General features: G+C 42.0%; 2 protein-coding genes across 6 annotated transcripts in view; one reads left to right on the forward strand and one right to left on the reverse strand.

Annotated features, from left to right (window-relative positions):
* idh1 (isocitrate dehydrogenase (NADP(+)) 1) overlaps positions 1-1,025 on the reverse strand; it is a 33,147-nt gene extending 32,122 nt beyond the window's left edge. Inside the window, exon 1 of the mRNA XM_060827492.1 lies at positions 875-1,025. The gene's annotated coding sequence lies outside the window, so the exon portion shown is untranslated. The remainder of the gene's footprint in view (positions 1-874) is intronic.
* pikfyve (phosphoinositide kinase, FYVE finger containing) overlaps positions 1-21,145 on the forward strand; it is a 154,231-nt gene that overhangs the window by 6,510 nt on the left and 126,576 nt on the right. For 4 of the 5 annotated variants that reach the window (XM_060827484.1, XM_060827486.1, XM_060827487.1 and 1 more), the window contains exons 1-2: positions 622-724; positions 19,804-19,984. In XM_060827484.1, the coding sequence (XP_060683467.1) occupies positions 19,813-19,984 (172 nt within the window). In that variant the 5' untranslated portion in view covers positions 622-724; positions 19,804-19,812. Of the gene's footprint in view, positions 1-621; positions 725-19,803; positions 19,985-21,145 lie in introns of those variants that run through there. The other variant, XM_060827485.1, reaches the window with a different exon arrangement.

Raw genomic sequence — 21,145 nt, forward strand, 5'->3', positions numbered from 1 at the left:
AATGCTTTGATCAATGAAGACAAGTGTGCCAAATGCGTTCTTCACCAGTCTGTCTACCTGTGACACCACTTTCAAGGAACTATGTACGTGAACCCCTAGGTCTCGCTGTTCAACAACATTCCCCAGTGCCCTACCATTAACTGCATCAGATGGTAGAAATTCTGCAGTAAACAACACACTTCCTGGTTCCTCAAAACTCGTTCACCACCTACACCTCCACTTATCTGGAAGGGATCACAACCACCTGATGAAAGAGTGGTGCTCCGAAAGCTAGTGTGCTTCCAATTAAACCTGGTGGACTATAACCTGACGTTGTGTGATTATTAACTTTACCTGGAAGGGTGCAGCTTCAAAAATACATTTGAGAAGTTGCACATCCCAGATCTCCCATGAAATCACGGACAGACAATAACTGCTGCCCTGGTCAGCGATAGCCACATCCCAACAATGAGAAATATTTTTTAAAAAAAACCATCCGCGCAGAGGTGGAAAATGAATTTAGATTGAGAGTCCGGAACCGTGAACGCCACCGCCAGACTAACGCAGTCAGGAGGGAGCGTGCACGCCGCTGCCGGCGCGCCACGGAGCGCGCACGTCACCATGTTGGTGTAAGGAGGGAGCGGTTCAAGGGACTGAGATGATGTGAGTGAGCTGCTCCTGGAGGCCTCTGTCCGACTGTCTGCCCGCCCTCTTAGTCAGCGGACGGGTGTGGACCCTGTGAGAGGTGAGTGCCCCGGGAGACCTGGCAGGGCTCCATGAAATTAACCCGGGCTGGGTTGAGGCCGTTCAGGCCCCGGTCTGGGACGTCGATGTTTGTTTTTGGTGTCCTCATCTACACCCCATTCGATGCTTTTTTAAAAAAAATATGGATTACCTTCCCGGTGGAGAAGGAGCTGGCACTATTCCATCATCCATAGTCTGCAGCCGATCTGGAGCAGTTCACATAGCGGCTGGGTTAGGAGCAGAGTCTAACTGCACCATCGAAATATCTGTGGAATAAGTTGCGATAAAACCTCTATGGTTGGCTATCCTTCATATGATGAGAATGATGTGACTGCGTTCAGTCTCATGATCAGCTGCAACTCCTCTCTCCGCTGTTGTTTTGTGGGAGGGTATTTGCACTGCAGTGTCCAATATCCGTTTGGTGTCTGTTTCTGAAATGTACCTGTTGTCATTGATCGCATTTCACTTGGTTGGTTTCAGCCCTTTGGGTAATAATGCATGCCGTCAAGGGGTAGAATAGAATGGTTTTCAAGCTTTTGCTATTCGTCCATCATTTGTGTGTTTAACTATGGATTCATTCTTGAATCCTATTTTTTTTGGGAAATTACTAATTAGTTGTTGTGGTTCTGTTCGCCAAGCTGGGAATTTGTGTTGCAGACGTTTCGTCTCCTGTCTAGGTGACATCCGTACATCAAGAGCATTCCCGAACTGACAGCCAGACTACTGCGACCACTAGGACTCATAACAGCACACAAACCAACAGCCACTCTCAGACAAGAAGTCACCAGAACGAAGGACCCGATACCCAGCATGAGCAAAACCAATGTAGTGTACAAAATCCCATGCAAGGACTGCACAAAACACTACATAGGACAAACAGGAAGACAGCTAACGATCTGCATCCATGAACACCAACTAGCCATGAAACGACACGACCAGCTATCCTTAGTAGCCACACATGCAGATGACAAGCAACATGAATTCGACTGGGACAACACTACTATTATAGGACAAGCCAAACAAAGAACAGCCAGGGAATTCCTAGAGGCATGGCACTCATCCACAGATTCAATCAATAAGCACATCAACCTGGACCCAATATACCGGCCACTGCAACGGGCAGCTGGAACTGACAACTGGAAGCGGCAGATTCAAACCACTACAAATGCCGGAGGAAAGATCACAGAAGTGCTTCACAGGAGGCTCCCAAGCACTGAGGATGTCACCTAGACAGGGGATGAAACATCTGCAACACAAATTCCCAGCTCAGTGAACAGAACCACAACAACGACCACCCGAGTTACAAATCTATTCACAAACTTTGAATTACTAATTAGTGTCGCAAGTTGCCATTCGTTTAGCATATATTCAATCCTGACACAACATCGCTAACAGCAATCCTTTCTAACAGCCCAGATTTACAAAGTCCATCGTGAATAACTATAACGATGTAGCTATATAAATAGCATTCTCCTCTCTGAACTATGTACTACATTTCACGGTGTGGCCCACAGGATATATTTTTGGACATCCCTCTTGAATTGTGTGCTACCTTTTGTCGTTGCTGTACCGACAGAAAAAAGGGTTTAGTTCGGCTGTGTGAGAGTTTGAACTGTAAATGAGCCTTACTACATTTGCTGGTGATCTGAGAAATTGACAAGCAAGGTGATTCCAGAATTTAGAACGAGTGGCAGAAAGCATTCAGCATTTGAAGAATTTCTATTAGGGGATTAAACCTTTTCCCCCTAACCAAACCTTATACTGTATGAATTGTAATATACCCTAAACCACCATAAAACCATTTATTAGTTTTATTGCTGCCAAATTAATCTAAGCAACGCACTGGTATTAGTCAAGCAGCTATCAAAAGGACACAGTAGCCAACAAATAAGCTTGATAGATGAATGATGTTAGAGGAAGGGTCGAAGCTTCAAGAATGAAGGCTTCAACAATTTGTGCTAGGACCATTATTGTTTTGAATATACATCAACAACTCAAATTTGGAAATTCATCACATATCTGGTAAAATTACAAACATTTGTAAATTGTGGGGCCTGTTTATATACTCTAAGGGTTCTATGATCTGAAAGAAAATGAGTGAAATCCATGTTCACAGGTGAGAAATAAATGGGTGATAACTTTTACAGATGCTGTTGAAAGAAATTTATTGGTATTAGATTTTAAGTCTGTGTCTTAAAAATGGTTATCAGAACTAATTTGAGAGGATACTATTCTGATTTAACTTTCAGAAAGCTTTTTTAGTTGACTGAAGTTCACATTAAAATATTTGTGCTGCTTCCTTAGACAAGATGTACATTTGAGAACTAGTTTACTAATTTGTGGGCATTATTGGTCTAAACAATATCAGCATATTCAATTAGTATGGATCAGAAATCAACAGAATAGTGAAACACATTGCTAATTCAGTAGAGTTTAACTTTGGAAGATGAAATACCCTATCTGTCCAGAAGTGTTGTCAGAATGTAGCTTGAACTTTGTACCTACGTTTGGTTATCACATCAAGATCCATGAATGTTGTGCTACTGTGACAATATGCTTCTTCTAACAGAAGAGCTAAAATGGGTAAAATCGTCATCTTCCTCTATATTTAATTCACACTTCGGCACTTCAACTGTACTTTGTTAATATAAACAGTAAATGATGAAGTTACTGAATAAACCTTAGTAAAATGTTTATCTAATTAATTTCCAACCAGAGAGAATTCATGTGTAGAAATGTCTAATTATGTTCTACCATTTATTAAATTAGAAATTAAGTTTATTTGGTATGGTAAATATCTTAAGCCTTAATAAATCTTATTCTAAACTTTGTGATCTTTAAGTTGTGATATAGGTGCAAAATTACACTTCTGAATTTTAAAATGTTTCCACGTTTCAGGCTATCTTTCCACTATGTGCTATAGTTCTTAAATAAATAAATTATTGCAGAGAGTATCAATGCTGCTGTGATTGAAAATGTTAAGTGCCCTAAGTACCCAAACAAATCAAATGAGACATCTATCTCTGTCGGACCATTTCAGAGTCATGAAGAATCCTTACCTTTTAAAAATGGAACATTACTTTTTGCGCCCCTTTTCTGCATCAGAGTATGCAAATTAAACTAATTTAGGTTACTGCAGCATGCATCTTCTCCCTTGCTATGTCAAGAACTCCTAGTATTCTCATCGTTGCCAACTATTGCTAAATCACTGTCTTTTCAAATGTAATCTTTAATTAGAACCCAGTAAATTTTGGTAGTTTGGAAATAAAACTCAAAATGCTGCAGGAACATTATCTACAGAGGCAACAGATCAGTTGACTGACCTTCTGTATATTTCCAGAATTTTGTTTTTTGTTCTTGACCTTATCTACATATGTGTCCTTCGGCTGCATATTCCCCCAAGCAACATCTGCTCCACAGTCAGTAGGTTAGTCCATATATCTGTTTCTGTTGCTCGGCATTGTGCATCAGCAGTGCTGAATTATGACTTGAATTAAGTAACTGTTTGAGATCAGTAAAAATCTTTAACTTTGGTGTTTATTTATAACAAGAGATTGTCTGTAGATGGAAGGGAAGCATAATGTGGCAGTAATTGGGGATTCAATAACTAGCAAGACTATGATTTGAGAGCAGGGTTAGGAGTCCCATGTGATAGCTCCTCATCCTTGCACCAGCAAATCAAGTTATCTAAAACTGACTTGTAAGGTTGTTGGAAAAAGAAGGCAATGCAATCCAGTCATTTTGATCCAGGTCGGGGTGAACGTTGTGGAAGTGAATATGCAAGATATTCTGTTTGTAGAGTATCAGGAAATAGGAGCCAGGTGAATGAACAGGGCCACAAAGTTTTAAATGGTTCCTTTTATATGTATGGTCCTGTCATGAACAACAATTATTGTTTATTCCTGATCATTTTTGAGAAGGTAGTAAGTCACCTTCTTGATATTCTGGTTGAGATAAGTTGACTTCCAACAATCTCAGACATCTTCCTTTGTGCTGGGTTTAACTCCAGTCAATGGTGACATTTTCCCTCATTGCCATTGACTTCAATTTTAATTGGGCTGTTTGTTGCCAACCTAAGATAAATGCTCCTGTGATTTCACTTTCACCTTGTTTGTAAGATTCAAGTCTCTTTCCATATTTGGTTAAAGGCAGTGCAGAGTTCTGGAAATGCAAATTGCTGACAGAGAAGTTAAACTGAGGATTGCTGAGCAGATTATTGATGAATAAGAGTTTCTTGGTAGCATTGTTAATAAGAGCGTCCAGCATTTCGGCTAAATGTAGATTGATGCAACTGGTTTGGATTTGTCTTTTTCTAAAGCCCCCACATTACTACCTAACAGCGGTAGTGCTTATTCATTCCTCAGCGCCTATGGTGTGTGTGTGTGCTCGCAGGTGTGAGACATAGGGAAGAACAATGAGTGTGTAAATCTTTATTTGTATTTCACCACCAGGAAGAAAAGAAACACCCGAGTGGCTAGTGATAAGCAGTGCTCTTCTCGACAAAGTGCAGTGCTGCGTGATCAAAAAAAGTGAAGAGGAGGGCAGGGATTAAATCAAAATAGAGTTGGAAGGGGAAATAGAATACTCCACTCCCTGCGGTGCCCACCACTCCCTGAACAGTTCGAGGGTGTTGGTGGACACCGTGTATTTCTTCTCCAGGGACACCCGGGCTTGGACGCAACCTCTGAAGAGGGGCAGGCAATTGGCTATAACGAAACCCTCCATGGCCCACTGTTTATGGCCAGTTTGGCCAGGCTCAGGAGCAGACTCACCTCTGACCTACCTACCTACCATTCCTCCCTCCTCCCACGCTTGGTGCCCAAAGATCAGGGGCTTGGGGCTGAAGTGAAGCTGAAAGCAGAGGTGAGTTTTTAAAAATATCAAAAAGGAAGTGCAAACGCCCACGCCCGATATATACATGGTCCGTGAACTTCACAGTACCACAGAATAAGCTGATTGGCTCACAGACTCCCAGCCCATGTAATCTGCCGCATGCGGCGCCCTCCACCCCAGATCCTGTGTAGAGAGCCCTCCACTGGGGATCCCCATCGCCCGGTAGCAAATGGGCACGCCAAGGCCTGTCCATGCAGTGGATGAGGGAAAAGAGGTGGATGGTGTGCAGCAGCAATCTATACAGGATCTGCTGTTTTATGTCCCTGAAGGGGACAGAGCTAAAACTCTGAAGGCAACTCAGATTGTGGGGCACAGGCTCCCATGGGAAGTATGGGACCTTGGGGCCAGTGTGAAATTCCGTCCAGGCAGAGGTAAGCGCAGACGGGATTCCACCGCACACCTGAGCATCCTCCCACTGGTGTGCGACATTGGGTCCAACCACCGCCATTTTAAGGTGTCGACTGGCAGTGGCCATGAGCCAACGTCTACTGCTGCTTGCTATATCCTGCGGCAGCATCCAGCCCAGACCCCGACCTTGGTCACCCTCACTATCACGGCCCTCTCCTCTTGAACCCGCCAGGACAGAGGTGCGGATTCCTGAGCAACAGCTCCCTGACGACTTCCGCTACTCCGAATTGTGGGTAGGTGCGACGTGATTTGATCGTGCTCCAGACAGTGATCAAGTCCTGGTAAAAGACAGATAGCATCCTGAGAGTGACCTCCAAACTCCAAACAGGAACTGCATGTGATAGGTGAGGTTATGCACTTGGTGGAAAAAATACGTTGCCAGGGCACACCACCTAGAAGGAAGCTTGACATAAAGGTATCGCTGCAAGGTCTGAAGGTGCAAAGTTGCCACCTGGGTGCGAACGCACACCAGCGACTGACCGCTCTCCTCGATAGTGGGATTCAGAACCTGTGTCACATCCCAGTATGTCTTTTTGTCCCAGAAGAAGTGAACCAGCATTATCTGAATGTCAGCGACAAACCCAGGAGGAGGGACCAGTTAGTCACCAGCTGGTTTATGACCAGCACTCTAATCCTGTAAGATTGCACTTGAAGCAGTCCTGTCCAGTGGCTTAGGCGAGTCGAGACTTTGGCCTCCAGCTCCTGCCACTTGGCTGGCCAGGATTCCTCAGCCGGGTTGAGGTAGACCCCCAGATAGAAGAGATTGGTGGTACTCCAGGTGAGTCCCCGTAAATCTCTAGCAGAGAGTACACCTGCCATGGATCGACCAGTAGTTGCGAACATTTGGCCCAGTTGATCCTGGTGGAAGACGCTGCCGAGTACACTTCCTGGCACTCTCCCCATCCAGGTCAGCGAAAGTGAGGAGCATGTCGTTGGCGTGGGCTGAGAGGACCACCCCATGACTGCGCCGTGCAGAACCAGCCCCGAAAACCACCTCTGCAAGAGGCACAGGGAATAAAGCTGGCTGGACAGGGGGCACACTTGATTTACTCCTCTCCCAAAGCAAAGGGGCACCTTCAGGGACCCGTTAAATTTAACCAAACACTGTGCACTGGTGTACAAAAGTCAGATCCGAGCGACGAACTGCGTCCTGAACCCAAATGTCTGGTGAGACCCAAGCAGATACTCATGATCCACTCTGTTGAATGCCTTCTCCTGATCGAGAGACAGGAAGGCGCTCGGCAGTCCATCAACAGAAATTAAATTGGGTCTCGGACCAGATGAACGTTGTAGTGTATCCTCCGGCCTGGGACCATGTAGGTGAATCATGTGGGTCAGCATGGAGGCCAGACAGGAAGCCAACAGCCCAGCAAAAACTTTGTAATTGTGTCAAGGAGGGAGACCGGATGCCAGTTCTTCAAAGAATGAAGGTCCCCTTCTTTGGCAATAGGCCGATGACCACCCTGCGCCAAGAAAGGGGAAGCTCTCTGACAGTTAGACACTCACGCAGGCCCTGTGTGTAGTTGCTCCCCAGGACATCCCAGAGTGCCTTGAAGAACTCCACAGTCCTGGAGACTTGCTCCTTGAGTGCGGGTCGAGGACGCTGGTCAGCTCCTCTAATGTGAGGGAGCGTTGAGCCTCCCGATGTCCTCTGGGCTGAGCTGCGACAGGTCCTCCCACAGAATCCTGAGAGCATCCTCGCCAAATGAATCCGGAGAGAACAGAGCCATGTAATATGAGTGAACTTGGGCTCCGATACCCTCCAGATCTGAGACGAGGGACCCGTCGTCAGCCAGCGGCATAAGGAACTGCTAACGGGCGCCATGCCTGTTTTCCAGCGCGTAGAAGAAGGGAGAGCTGTGGTCCAGGTTCTGGAGGAGCCGGATCCGTGACCTCATCCAAGCCCCCGGGACCAGATGAGCTGCAGGTCTCACAGTGCGGCCTTCTTTGCTTTGTACGCTCCCTGCAGGGCCGGGTCCACATTGGGTTGACCAAGACGTGACTCCAGATCAAACACCTCCTTCTTCAGCTCCTTGATCCTGGATTTCTGCCTCTTTGTCGACTCCTTTGTGTACTCCTGACAGAAAACACGGACACGAGCTTTGCGCATGTCTCACCATAGCCTCAGAGAGGTGAAGCTTCCCGCTTCCTTCTCTAGCCGGTCCAGAACTGACAAAATGAGTCCTGGAACCGCTTGTCCTCCAGCAGCAGGTTGTTAAAGTGCCAGTACACAGATCTGAGCTGGTCACCAAATGGAAGGAGTTCTGCCCACACCACCTGCCGCATGGAATCTACCGGAAAGCAGGAGGCATATGCCTGCGAAACGTACAGGCGGTCGATTCTGGACGCTCCAACCTCAGACCTCATGAAGGTGAAGGAGATGGAGTTGGGATAGAGATTCAGTCAGGCATCCACCAGGTCGAAAAACTTGACCAAGTGATTCAACCTCCTCCCTGATGCCAAACCAGACCGGGTACCGCTGTATTCCGTGTCCTCAAGGATGCATTAAAACAGTGAACAATACAACTTGCCTGGAACATGAAGCAATAGTGGAGCTGTTTGGTCCCGGAATAATGGCGGGGGCTTTTAGGCGAATGTGATCACCACAGCATGGACACTGACTCCACTGTCCCACTGGTTTGGATTTGTATTGCTTTTTGTGAATGGGGAAATACTGGACAATTTTGTATGTTGTTGGGTCAGAATCAATTTTATGTCTGTTACCCTCAAGTTATCAGCCAAAGTGCCATCACACAAAAAGGTTTGCAATTCAAATGTTCATAATGCAATTACTTATTTGTGTGATAGGTAGAATGTCTCTGGTTTAAAGGCAGCATCCAGTTAATGAAGGTTACCAATCGTTATTGCTGCAAATGAGTAGCATGCACCAGTTGCTCACTTTTTACAAATATGATGTAGATGAGGCAGTTTTTAGTTTTGATTTGAGGCCTATTCATGATTTTCCACAATGTGCAGCAAGCAGCAATTTGGTCATCCAGCATGATAGCTTTGTACCTATACCTGTTGTCTTTCACTGTGTCTCACACCTGCGCACACACACAACATGGTGCAAGGGAAAATATGAGCACCACCACAGTTAGGCAGTGGTGTGGGAGTTTTAAAAAAATAGTTTTGTACCCTGCTTTGGCATCAAACGTAGATGGAGAATAAGTGGTTCTAGCTATATTTATAAGATTGCTAATACACCAAAATTGTGGCACATGGACATGTAAAAATCTCCAATGTGTATTTTCACTGATGACCATAATGAACCTATGAGTGGATTGTTTTAATCAGGTCATCAAGGAAAGGCAGTTAATTTGACTACTCCATTTTAAAAATGAATTTGCCAGTCTTTGAGTGTAATAGTTAAATCATAGTTGGCTTCATCGTCTGCACTTCGAATTCATTTGGTCAAGATCCACTCAGGATTGCTTTACAGTAACCCTGGTGCTGATGCATATCTGCATTCCAGATGATGACAACAATACAATTGTGCAATTCTTTTAAAATTCAAGGTTCAAGCTTGCCCTTGAAGAATACACATCTGGCCAAGGTGCCATTGCCAATGTACTGCCAGTATTTGTGGCACTGTTCTTCAGCATTTTGGGAAATAAGTTATGCGAAGAATGGGGAATAATAAGTATTAATTCATTGTCTTGTCTTTAAGGTATTGGGTAATTTTTACCAACTTTAGGACAGCAATTATTGCTTTCCATTGCACTAAGCTATAACAGGAGAAGTGAGGACTGCAGATGCTGGAGATAAGTGTCAAGAGTGTGGTAGCACAACTGGTCAGGCAGCATCAGAGAAGCAGGAGAATCAGTGTTTCGGGCATAAGTCCTTCATCAGGCCTGCTGTGCTTTTCCAGCACCACACTCTTGACACTTAGCTGTAGTAGTCATTTGGAATGCTTATAGCATGGAAGGATGCCTTTTGGCCTATCGTATCTGTGCCGGTCCACTGCAAGAAGGAATTCTCTTAGTGTCACTGTCCCATCTTTTTCATGCAGCATTGCACTTTTTTAAAAATTTCAGGTGACTCCATTCCCTTTTGAATAGAGTCGTAGAGATGTACAGCATGGAAACAGACCCTTCGATCCAACCCGTCCAGCCAACCAGATATCCCAACCCAATCTAGTCCGTCTGCAGCACCCGGCCCATATCCCTCCAAACCCTTCCTATTCATATACCCATCCAAATGCCTCTTAAATGTTGCAATTGTACCAGCCTCCACCACATCCTCTGGCAGCTCATTCCATACATGTATCACCCTTTGCATGAAAAAGTTGCCCCTTAGGTCTCTTTTATATCTTTCCCCTCTCACCCTAAACCTATGCCCTCTAGTTCTGGACTCCCATACCCCAGGGAAAAGACTTTGACTATTATTCTATCCATGCCCCTCATAATTTTGTAAATCTCTATAAGGTCAACCCTCCGTCTCCGATGTTCGAGGGAAAACAGCCCCAGCCTGTTCAGCCTCTCCCTGTAGCTCAGATCCTCCAACCCTGGCAACATTCTTGTAAATCTTTTCTGCACCCTTTCAAGTTTCACAACATCTTTCCGATAGGAAGGAGACCAGAATTGCACGCAATATTCCAACAGTGGCCTAACCAATGTCCTGTACAGCCGCAACATTACCTCCCAACTCCTGTACTCAATACTCCGACCAATAAAGGAAAGCATACCAAACACCTTCTTCACTATCCTATCTACCTGCGACTCCACTTTCAAGGAGCTATGAACCTGCACTCCAAGGTCTCTTTGTTCAGCAACACTCCCTAGGACCTTACCATTAAGTGTATAAGTCCTGCTAAGATTTACTTTCCCAAAATGCAGCACCTTGCATTTATCTGAATTAAACTCCATCTGCCACTTCTCAGCCCATTGGCCCATCTGGTCCAGATCCTGTTGTAATCTGAGGTAACCCTCTTAGCTGTCCACTGCACCTCCAATTTTGGTGTCATCTGCAAACTTACTAGCTGTATCTCTTATGCTCGCATCCAAATCATTTAAATAAATGACAAAACGTAGAGGGCCCAGCACTGATCCTTGTGACACTCCACTGGTCACAGGCCTCCAGTCTGAAAAATAACCCTCCTCCACCACCATCTGTCTTCTACCTTTGAGCCAGTTCTGTATCAAAACCTATCAAAATTAAATATCTTTATCAGGGATGATCATGCAGCCCAGCCCCTGGTGATACCTGCTGGCTCCTAAAAGCCTCTTTTATGCTTGCAAACTCTGCATGTTTTCTCTCAGTGGACACCTAGGTGTGACGTAATAGTCAGTTAGGAGCCCCCCATAATGTGTTGCCTGGACCTTTAGATGACTGCCTTGACCTGGCGTGGAAGGAGGCCAGTGAAAAGATCCTCGATCTGCGCAGGCTATCTGTAGATTAGGTGTGTAAGGCTGATGTGCTACCAAAAATTCAAAACCTCTTAAACAGGCTATGCAAGCAATTGCATTTCAAGTAAGCATGAAAAAAGTTTCCTGCAGGCCACCAAAATAGAAGTATGGCCTGGCACCCTGTGAAACTACTTGAATGTTTATTGCACAAGACTGTGTTTGCATGCAACACCGAACGCCCCAGATCTTCAAAGGAAAGAGGGGTGACTCTGTTATAGAGGGGATTGCACATGCCTGCCATCAGATGGTACAACTTCATTTTTTTTGTAAATTAAAGAATAATTAGTCAACATTTCTACCTGGAATCAAAGCCCATGTGATTCACATTGTCTTTTGAAAAGTCGATCTCCGTGGATTTGGTGCATAGCAAGCCATTGTAGGATTGGATTTAAAGTTCTCCTGTAAGATAGCCCTTAATCTTCCAGAATCCAAGAGAGAGAGAACAGATAATTGGTAAGTCTGCATTGTTCACAAAGCAAAGTGCGGGTGAAAGCTCAGACTCTGATTGAAAAGGCTCAAGTAGTGAACATTAATATCAAAATTTGAAGATTCATTGGATTAAGTGAGAGAAAGACCTCCTGAAAAATGAGTGTTGTGAAAGACCTTTCTGGGGTTAAAGATGACCAGACTGAGAGAAAAAAAGCAGAGCTAAGAATATCTTTGGATTGGTTCAGACTTGAATTTCTACCTAGTGTACATTATAACTATGGAGTAGGACTTTGGATAAAATTAAAATGGGAAAGTTCAATTTTGTAATTTAAAGTAAATGTTGCTTACTGCACTAATGTTCAGTTGGTCAAAGTGAGTCAGAAGATGAGATGCTGTATTGGGAAGCTAAGGAGGAAGTGGTGCATTTTGGACAGCAATTTCTGGATTTAAATCTGCCTTCTTTGATATTATTGTGATTTGTAAAAATATTGTTGAATGCAATTAACATTGCTGATATTTTGATAATAAGTTCTGACGCATTAAGTTCAATGACAGGATGTTGAAAGTTTAGTTGACCTTTTGAGTTTTTTTTGATAAACTGATTTGATTGTGCTGTATAATATTGTTCATACTGATACACTAAAATTAATTGCATTATAAAGCAAGTTTTACATTTGTGTTGTCAGATCACTTGATTATTATTATGTTCTTTTATATTTTGTTTGTCAACCAAGTAAATTTTTGCATATGTGTTCTAGCAGTTGAGATCACAGTCGGTGTACACTGGTTACAATTGTGCTGTTTGCTTAAATTAAAATCGTTCTGCAACAGTTTGTCATTTGAGCTTTGCTAATGTAACTTGTTATTCTACCTGAATTTCTAAATTTCTCTTTTAATCCATCTGGAATGAGCTATGTGAAGAATTTAACAAACACTGGTTTACAGTACTGTGTCAACTCTCTCTTGTTTCATTACAGAATGGTTAATTGTCCTGGCAGCAGAGAAATCTGTAACTGAATGTGTTCCGATTTATTAATTAACATGCTAGTCATGTTGAGAACAGCACAATCCAAAAGCAAGTTTGAAACTCTTTATGTGGTTATAAACCTTTTTGATGCATCTTTTTTTAAAGTTTCTAGAGCTTGGTATGAGATGAGAAGTTACGAAACGTCTGTTTGCTGTGCACATTCTATCCCAACACCCACAAGAGATTTGTAAACTTTAGATATTCCCTTCTCTTTCTATTATATTGAAGTTTTAATTTTTTATGTGGAAGCTAGGGACGCTGGAATAATTTAGTCAGTAATACTTTTCCAGATTCACAATTTTACTTTTTCCTGTTTTATTTAATAGATCTTTAACCTTTGGAAACTTTACTTTGTTGTCATATTAGCCATTTTAGTTCTCTGCTGTCTTCACTTCATCATGTTTTTAAAAATTATAGTTTACCCAGACTTTGTGGTATGTTCAAAACTCAACCTTACTTCTATTTAAACATTTGGCTCGTGACTCTCTATTTTGTGTCTCAATCTGAATGTTGAATTCTGTTATTTAGCTATTGGTGATCGTAATAGGTTTCTGTTAGATTATTGATTTAATTCAGGCTCAGTCTGACTAGTAAATCAAAGGTGGCTGTCTTTCTTTTTAATTAAAGAACTATTGTTCCAGAATACTACCTGATAGCATTGTCAAATTCACTGTCTTTGGTTCTCTCCCTCCCAGACTGTAGGAAATGGAAAGTCTCCCATAAAAGTAGATCAGCTTATCTTTACACAGATGCAGCCTACTTTCCAGAGATCTATAAAGTTTTCCTCACTGCTCTTCAATCTTGCCCGTTGTGCTTTTAATGACCGATCATTCTTACTGATATTTTCTCTTTCTAATATTATAGTGTCCCTTCTCAGTAGATTTACTATTATTTTGTAATTTCCCTGACCTTGCGAAAGACCTTTATCATCTAAAATGTTTATTTCCTGCTTAAGTTCAAATTGGAGATGGGTATCTATGTTGGCCACTTCGCTCATTTAGCTCAACTTTTATTTCAAATTTTTATTTCATATAGTATTGTGGTATTAATGTAAAGAGCTTTAGAATTGAGCAGTAGGCCTATATCTTGCCGTTGTGGCATAAGGTTTCAAAATACATTTTGCTTTATCATGCTCCGTATTTTGTTAGCATGTATTTATTTTTTGGAATGTTGATGGCAACATTATTGCCAATTCTTAATAGCTCCTAAGGAGGTCATGATGTGGTGAGCTGCTGCCTTGAATTGCTTGAACACCCACAGCATTGTTAGGGAGGTTGTTTCAGGAATTTGGAGGAATGGTGACGGGTCAAGTCAGAGTGTGTAATTTGGAAGGAGATTTGCAGATGAGTGCGTACTCGTGTTTGGTTGTCCTTGGTTCCTCTAGGTTGCTGAGGTCATGAGTTTGGAAAGTGCTGTTTGAAAAGCTTTGGAGAACTGCTGCATTACATCATGCATACCTATGCACTACTGCCACTGTGCATCAGTGGCGGAGATAATTTGATTTGTAAGGTGATTGATGGCACGGTTTTAAGCTTTGAGTGTTGTTGGAGCCATACGTATCTAGGCAGGGAGAGTGTCATGGAGTCATTATCATCCAGATGGAGGCTGTTGAGTCAGTGTTGTCTCTCTGTGGAGCAATCTGGTCAGTCTTATTATCCCATTTCATTTCTCAATCCCTCCAAGATTATTTTCCTGAAATGCTCATCTAATTTCATTTAGGAATAATTTTTCATCTTCACTTCTAACACCTCCTTGGTAATGTGTTTTCTTTATGCATTCCATAGAAAGGTCAGCTCAGAACTCTTCGCATCTCTTGCCTGAAACCTTAAATTGGTATCTCCTAGTTCTTGTACCATAAATTGGAACAACCTTCCTTGTCAATTTTATCTCAACCTGTCACAATTGTGTCTTGGAGGTGCCAGTGTTGGGTTGGGGTGGACAAAGTTAAAAATCTCACAACACCAGGTTATAGTCCCACAGGTTTGTTTGGAAACACTAGCTCTCGAGACACTGCTTCTTCCTCAGGTGGTTGTGTGATTTTTTTTAACTTTGTCATAATTGTGTATACTTCTACCGACTCTCCCCTCAGTCTTTCTCCATGAGGACAACCCCAGCTTTTCCAATCTTACATATTTTGCTAAAATCCTTCATCCCTGAAACCAATATAGTAAATCTCTATACTAATTGAGAGATTTACCAGATTGATATCAGGAATGAGGGATTGAATACAAATTTATTTCCCTGAAATGCCTAGTGTCTGAAGATTGAGTGTGGTAATAGAACTGACCAGATTGATTGATTCATAGAGAGCCAACCAACTCAACAGCCTGGCTGTCTTCAAAGATCAACACCCATAAAATCTCAAGTTCCTCTGTTCATGCACCTTCTTAAATAATGTGAAATTTGCCTGTATTGTCTTTCCTTTCTGCCAAATGCATAGAGTCATAGAGATGTACCGCATAGAAACAGGCCCTTGGTCCAACTCATCCATGCCGACCAGATATCCAACCCAATCTAGCCCCACCTGCCAGCACCCGGCCCAAATCCCTCCAAACCCTTCCTATTCATATACCCATCCAGATGTCTTTTAAATGTTGCAATAGTACCAGCCTCCACCACTTCCTCTGGCAACTCATTCCATACACATACCACCCTTTGCGTGAAATATTTGCTCCTTAGGTCTCTTTTATATCTTTCCCCTCTCACCTCTCACTTCCATTTGCCACTTTTCTGGCCATTCTAGTCTGTCCAGCAGTCGATTTGCTTTTATCCTCACTTAACCAAGCTTCTAACTTTGGTATCAATGGTTACATTTTGAAATTTTTGTTGTATTCCATTATCCATATAATTGAAATAGGTGCTCAGATGAATAGATATGCCACGAATCTACAGCATGCTGAGATAGCAACATCTAGGCTGTACTTCAGCATAGCCCTGGCATTCAAGGACACATATCTTTAAAATCTCAGCTTTCAAGTCACTGGAATAAGTGAAAGATATTTGGAAAACCGTAATAATGCGACTTTGGAGAAGATTTGTAGCTCAGGTTGTGGATGAGGTTATACATTTGCTGGTAGATTTTATTTTCAGACATTGGGGGCAAAATGTCTGAAAACAAAACTACCAGCTCAGTGAGTAAATGTACAACCTAACAGTAATAATATTGATGTGCTCTATTAAACTAATAAGGGGAAGGTAGGTTTCGATGAGAGTGAGTGAACAAGGAGGTCATTAAGCAGATGGTGGGAAGTGGGGTTAAGTTGTGAGTACGAAGAGGATTTTTGGACCAGGTAGGTTCAAATAACCCACCAGTGGTTTTTTAATTACAGATCAATTCACCAATATTTAAGGTTTTTCTTTGCAGAGTAGTTTTCGTTTAACATGCATAGGAGTATATTGAGAGTGCTAAACGAAGAATAGCTGTAACTTGGAATTTTAATTAAAATGAACTTGGGGTGCTGCTGCAGTAAGGGATGTTGGTGGATTGACATCACTTATCTAGTCACAAGTGAGATCTATGTTCACTCTAAACGTTAGCTTTGCAATGCAAAAGTACCTTGTATCTATCACTTGCTATTGACCAATTTAAAAACTTTTCTTATGAAAGTCTTCTCTAATATGTCAATCTAAATTTTTGTCAAGTCTCTTTCAAGCACTAAAGGGTCTGAAAAGAAGTAGCTAGCAAGATCATTCATGCATTCATTTTTAATTTAGGGAACGTTCCTTTAGATTGGAGAATAGCTAATGTAGCTTCTATACTCCAAAAAGAAGACAGAAAGCCGAAAACTACAGGCAATGTTTGAAACTATTATCAACCACATTATAGTAAGGTACTTCATTAAGTTTAAAGTATTTGGGCAAAGTCAGCATGGTTACGTTAAAAGGAAGTCCTGTTTCATTTTATTGGAGTTCTTTGAAGAAGTAAGTTACGATGCAGATAAAGGGCAGCCAGTGGATGCACTGGACTTGTATTTTCAGAACATCACAGGTTATTGCAGAAAATAAAAGCTTCTGTTATTGTAGAGGGTAATGTATTGCTATGTTTAGGATATTTCCTGATAAACAAGAAGTAGAGAATTGGAATAAATGGGCCATTTTCAGACTGGCAGGGTGTACTGAAAGGTGTATCACAGAGGTTGATGCTGGAGCTTTATATGCTGATCATACCAAGATAAGTAGAAAAATGTTGTGAAGAGGACACAAAGAGTCTACAAAAGAATAAGATTAAGTGATTGGGCAAAGTTCTGGAAAATGGAGTGTGATGTGCGAAATTTTGGCAGGAAAAAAATGTTTAAAAATATCTAAAATTTTGGAAATTGCAGAGCTCGAGGTGCGGAGAGATCTGGGTGTCCTTGTGTATGATTTGCAGGTTAGTATACAGGTGCAACAAAAAGCTAACAGAATTTTTTTTATTGTGAGGAGAATTGACTGCAAGATTAGGGAGCTTGTGCTTTAGTTATACAGTTCATTGCTGAGACTATATCTGTAGTACTATGTACGGTACTGATGACCACACTTAGGGGAAAATGTTAATGGATTGGAAGCAATCAGAGAAGGTTCATTAGATGAATACCTGAAGTGAGCAGTTGCCTTATGAGGAAATACTAGATAGGCTTGGTATGTATCCCCTGGAGTTTAGAAAAGTCAGAGATGACCTAATTGAGGAGATTTGATGGGGTGGGGGGGCCTATGGAAAGGATATTTTCTCTTTGTACGAGAATCTAGAACTGGGGTCATAGTGCAAAAGTAAAGGGTATCTATTTAATATTGATGAAGGGGGAAAATAATTTCTGAGTGTCAAGAGTCTTTGGAATGCCCTTTCTCAAAAGAGAGTAGATGCAAAGTTTTGGTTACCAAGGAGATGAGAGATTATCAGGCATGTGCAAGAATGTAAAGTTCGATCTGATCAGCTATGATATTATTGAATGGTGGAGTGGGTATGAAGATCTGAGTGACCTATTCTTGTTCATGTGTTTTTTATTTTTGTTGGTGTCAAGATTTTGTTTTGCTAAAGTTGTTGGCTAACTGCTTGGGTAGAGTTCCATGGATATTAATTACCATATGGTGCCTTACTCAAATGGCCAATACAGGTATTCATAGAGCCATAGAGATGTACAGCACAGAAACAGACCTTTGGGTCCAACTCGTCCATGCCAACCAGATATTCTAAATTAATCTAGTCCCATTTGCCAGCACTTGGCCCATATCCTGTAAACCTCTAACGTTAGAGTTATTGTTAGAAATATGAGCTTTTTAGAAATGAGCTGTCTACCTTATTTAATTTCCTTGGTTGTTTTCAATCCACATGAGCGATATAAATCACTCAATCAATCCATTTATCTTTCTCTTTTGAGAACTTGCACAGAAGAATGTTCAAACAGTCTTGTAAGGAAAGTTGATGCTGTGGAAATATTGAGAGGCTCCAAAGACTTGGTCAAAAAGTTAGGTTTTAAGGAGATTTGAAAGTGTGGGAGAGACAAAAAGATTAGTGAAGGAAAGTCAATGGACAGTGGAAGGACAAATACCGAATAGTGTGGTTAAATGTGCGTATTATCTCCGCTTTCTCCAATGGTTTATGCCAGAGTTCAACACTCAAGCCTTATGGGAATTGGAACCTAAGCAAGTTTTTTTTTTGATTCCTTAAACTGGGATCATAGAATTTGATTTGCAACACCTCTCTTGCCCCAGTCCAGCTGAGATTAGCTAACTCTACACAGTGGTGCACAGTGGGTGGCATGGTGGCACAGTGGTTAGCACTGCTGCCTCACAGCGCCAGAGACCCGGGTTCAATTCCCGCCTCAGGCGACTGACTGTGTGGAGTTTGCATATTCTCCCCGTGTCTGCGTGGGTTTCCTCCGGGTGCTCCGGTTTCCTCCCAAAGATGTGCAGGTTAGGTGAATTGGCCATGCTAAATTGCCTGTAGTGTTAGGTGAAGGGGTAAATGTAGGGGTATGGGTGGGTTGCGCTTCGGCGGGTCGGTGTGGACTCGTTGGGCCGAAGGGCCTGTTTCCACACTGTAAGTAATCTAATCTAATAACTGTAAGTAATCTAATCTAGTTGAGTGATCAATTTATCTGAGTGGCTCAGTTAATCACTAGCTAAGCTTTCAAAGCTGTTCAGGCAATTCCACTTTTTAAAAAATTTGTTTTATTATGTATGAATACCACAATGCAATGCTTATCATTGGATGTTTAAGCTTTCATTTAGTCTGATTAACTTAGACTCTTCCTGCACCCCTCCAAATGCACAGATGTCCTGGATATATTCTGAAGGTATAGTGGTAATGTCCCTGGGTGCAAGTCCCACCTGCTTCAGAGGTGTATAATAACATCTCTGAACAGGTTGCTTAGAAAAGTAACCTGCTGCAATCTCTGTCCCTTGGAGCCAATAGAGAGGGTGAAAAAAGGTAGGTCTCATACTTGAAGACTGCCTCTCACAAATGTGGATGTCTTCCAAGCAATTCACAACCAATGAAATACTTTGAATGTGTTGTTGTTGTTATAATATAGATAGTAAAGCAGTTTATTTGCAAATGGCATGCACCCACAAACAATGTGATAATTACCAGATAATCTCTTTTTAATGTTCAATAAGGGTTAGATATCAGAATGCTGGTGATTAATTCCTCTTTAATCATTTGCCATGATGTCTCTTGTATCCTGAGTGACCAGGCGAGGTTGTTGATTTAGCATCTCCTCTGAAATCTAGGTCCTCTAACAGTGGAGCACTCCTTTAATACTGCACTGTATTTTCAACCTGGATCTCTGGGCTTAAATCTCAGTCATGCTTTGAACGAGCTGCCTTCTAACTGGGGTGCAATAATAATATCAACTGCATCACATTTAGTAGAACAGTTGAAATGTCGTTTCCTTGTAATTTTAGTTTTTGATAGGGTTTATTCTCTTTCTATTTCAGTTACTTGGGATGGCAGCAGAAGAAAAGATCCCATCGGCTCTGGGCCTTGGGAAGGAGCAGTCTCGCTCTCCGACAAGTCCATCTCACCTCACCCATTTTAAGCCACTGACTCCAGATCAAGATGAACCTCCCTTCAGATCAGCCTATAGTTCTTTTGTAAGCCTTTTTCGTTTTAACAAAGGTGAGAAACATACATTTTTTTCCTGATGAGCATACTGAAGTGCTGAATAATAATGTACAGAAAACAATGACATGAGGCTGATTCTAAGTTTTTGCCAAAAATTGCAGTATCTTTCTTCTTTGCAATGATTTATGCTTCCACTGTATGAACTTGAGGTATAATTCTGAAATGGATACTTTTAAAAATAGAATTGAGGTCAGGTGGATACTTTCTTACCCGTCAATACATGGGAGAAAATATATAAATAAACTATCATTATCATTATCTCAGTCAAAAAACAGAAATTGCTGGAGAAACTCAGCAGATCTGGCAGCATCTATAGAGAGAAAGCAGGCTTCATGTTTCGGGTCCAGTGACCCTCTTCAATTCTGAAGTTCAAAGCATTAACTCTGATTTCTGTCTATAGATGCTGCCAGTTTTTTCCTGGGATTTCAGATTTCCAGTATCCACAGTTCTTTGTTTTTTTTTCCATTTACTACAATGGCACCCATGGGCAATAGCCAATAGTTCTTCTATGGCTTAGCCATCAGGAGCCATTGGTGAGGACAGTGGAAAAGATGTTCTAGTCACGTTGACAGAAGTTAAGTTTCTGATGAGATTTAGTAAGGTACATTCTGGAGGATGATGAAAGAAATCTACCGGCCGGCGAAGGAACAGTACCCTGTCTGGGAAACATCGATGGGCAGCAATTCAATTTGAACATAACTTCTCTGCTGAATTGAACCAGGGTTTTGTGACAAGTTTTTCTTAGGTAGTGCACCAGGAAGTGAACACTAAACCACATCTTCCTAAAACCTTCATAATTGTTTTCAATGAGCAAAAAAGTAATCACAGGCCTGAATAAAAGCAAAATACTGTGGATACTGGAAATCTGAAACAATTAGAGAATGCTGAAGAAAGTCAGCAGGTTTGGCATCATTTGTGATGAGAGAAACAGAGTTAACGTTTTCACCTGATGTGACTCTCCTTCAGCTCTGAAGAAGAATCATGCCTGATTTGAAATGTTAACTGTTCCTTTCTCCACAAGGGCTGTCATATCTGCTGAATTACAGGCATGGGGCATTTTCAAGTCTTCGGCTTGGGGAAGAGAAAGTGTGACAAAGAACTCTTAAACTTTTGGGACTAAATTCTCCCTACTTACGCAATTACAAACCTTTCTTG

This window comes from Hemiscyllium ocellatum, chromosome 7 (genome assembly GCF_020745735.1).
Source record: "Hemiscyllium ocellatum isolate sHemOce1 chromosome 7, sHemOce1.pat.X.cur, whole genome shotgun sequence".
Classification (NCBI taxonomy): domain Eukaryota; kingdom Metazoa; phylum Chordata; class Chondrichthyes; order Orectolobiformes; family Hemiscylliidae; genus Hemiscyllium; species Hemiscyllium ocellatum.